This window comes from Alligator sinensis, unplaced genomic scaffold (genome assembly GCF_000455745.1).
Source record: "Alligator sinensis unplaced genomic scaffold, ASM45574v1 scaffold107_3, whole genome shotgun sequence".
Taxonomy (NCBI): domain Eukaryota; kingdom Metazoa; phylum Chordata; order Crocodylia; family Alligatoridae; genus Alligator; species Alligator sinensis.
In genome coordinates this window covers 236,709-237,990 of record NW_005842578.1, presented here as the reverse complement: position 1 = coordinate 237,990, position 1,282 = coordinate 236,709, and the positions used below count along the sequence as shown (strand labels likewise).

General features: G+C 68.7%; 1 protein-coding gene across 1 annotated transcript in view; it reads right to left on the bottom strand.

Annotated features, from left to right (window-relative positions):
* SDHAF1 (succinate dehydrogenase complex assembly factor 1) overlaps positions 1 to 1,259 on the bottom strand; it is a 1,705-nt gene extending 446 nt beyond the window's left edge. Inside the window, exons 1-2 of the mRNA XM_014524137.2 lie at positions 670 to 1,259; positions 5 to 224 (exon numbers count right to left, since the gene is read on the bottom strand). Coding sequence (XP_014379623.1) covers positions 5 to 206 — 202 coding nt within the window. The 5' untranslated portion in view covers positions 207 to 224; positions 670 to 1,259. The remainder of the gene's footprint in view (positions 1 to 4; positions 225 to 669) is intronic.
* Positions 1,260 to 1,282: the final 23 nt, after the last annotated feature.

The window sequence follows — 1,282 nt, the reverse complement described above, 5'->3', positions numbered from 1 at the left end:
TGGCGGGCGTCCCGAAGCTGCTCCAGCTGGCGCTGCCCGCGGCGCAGCAGGTGCTCGATGCGCAGGACGTCGGAGGCGGGCAGCGCGGCGTTCCTCCGGAACTCCTCGCGGACGCGGGGCGCGAAGCCCGGCTTCCCCTGGGCCGCGCGCAGGCACTGCTTGTACAGGCTCAGCACCTCCCGCTGCAGCTGGCTGTGCCGCGCCATGGGGCACGAGGGGCGGCGCTGGCAGGGGCGACAGGGGCGGGCGTCAGTGCCGCGGGAACCCGTGGCCTTGCACACACACGTGCAGCAAGCACACGGGATCCTTGTTATGCATGTATGAGCCGTCATGCCCCCCCGCTTTTGCACGTGCGTGTGCAGGCAAGCGTGCAGACCCTGCTTTGCACATGAGCATGCAAGCAAGTGTGCAGGCTCCTCTTCAATCGTGTCGCTCACTTCTACGCATGCATGTACAAGCAACCGGGCACCCCCACCCCCGTTTGCATGTGTGTGTGAGCAGCTGCAAGACTCCCCCCCCCTGCACATGCATGCAAACCACCGTGTGCCGCATTGCACAGGTGGGTACAAACAGCCGCACCCGCTTTTCTGTCTTAACATGCACAAGTGGAGCTCTAGTGCCCTGCCCGGCCCGGCCCCCCCCGTCCCAGTACCACCCCCCCGTCCCTACCTCCACTTCCGATCCGGCCTGGAACGTTGAGACACCGACTTCCCCAGGCCTCGCTCCCCATTGGCTGCGGCGGATACACTGCGGCCAAGGCCCCGCCCACCCCGGCCAGGGGGTCAAGGGGCGGGGCGGGGGCTGTCCCGCCCCACGTGTCGGGGTTTGACCCGCGGGCTCCCGGCGGGAGGGTCTCGCCGCGCGCTGCGCTGGGGCAGGAAGGGTTTCCCCCCTGCTCAGACTGGTCCGGGCTGGGGGGGGTTGCCGTCCCCTGCAGTGGGGGCAGGGCCAGGGGGCTCTTGGGTGCACCCCCCAGCCCCAGCTTTCCCGGGCGAGGGTCGGCGCTCTGTCGTGTAGCGTGAGGACGAGGGTGTGGGGTGAAGCGCTGGAACAGGCTTTCCAGGGAGGAAAGCTCCATCCTTGGAGGCGTTGCAGCCCGGGGTAGACCGAGCCCTGGCTGGGATGTGGTTGGGGCTGGTCCTGCTGGGAGCAGGGGGGGACGAGATGCGACCCCCCAGGCCCGCTCCAACCTGAATGCTCATAAAATCCTGCCGGACCTCGGCGTCGCCTCACCGAGGGACGGCAGGAGCAGCTTGCCTTGTCCTGGGCAGCAGCAAGCGGC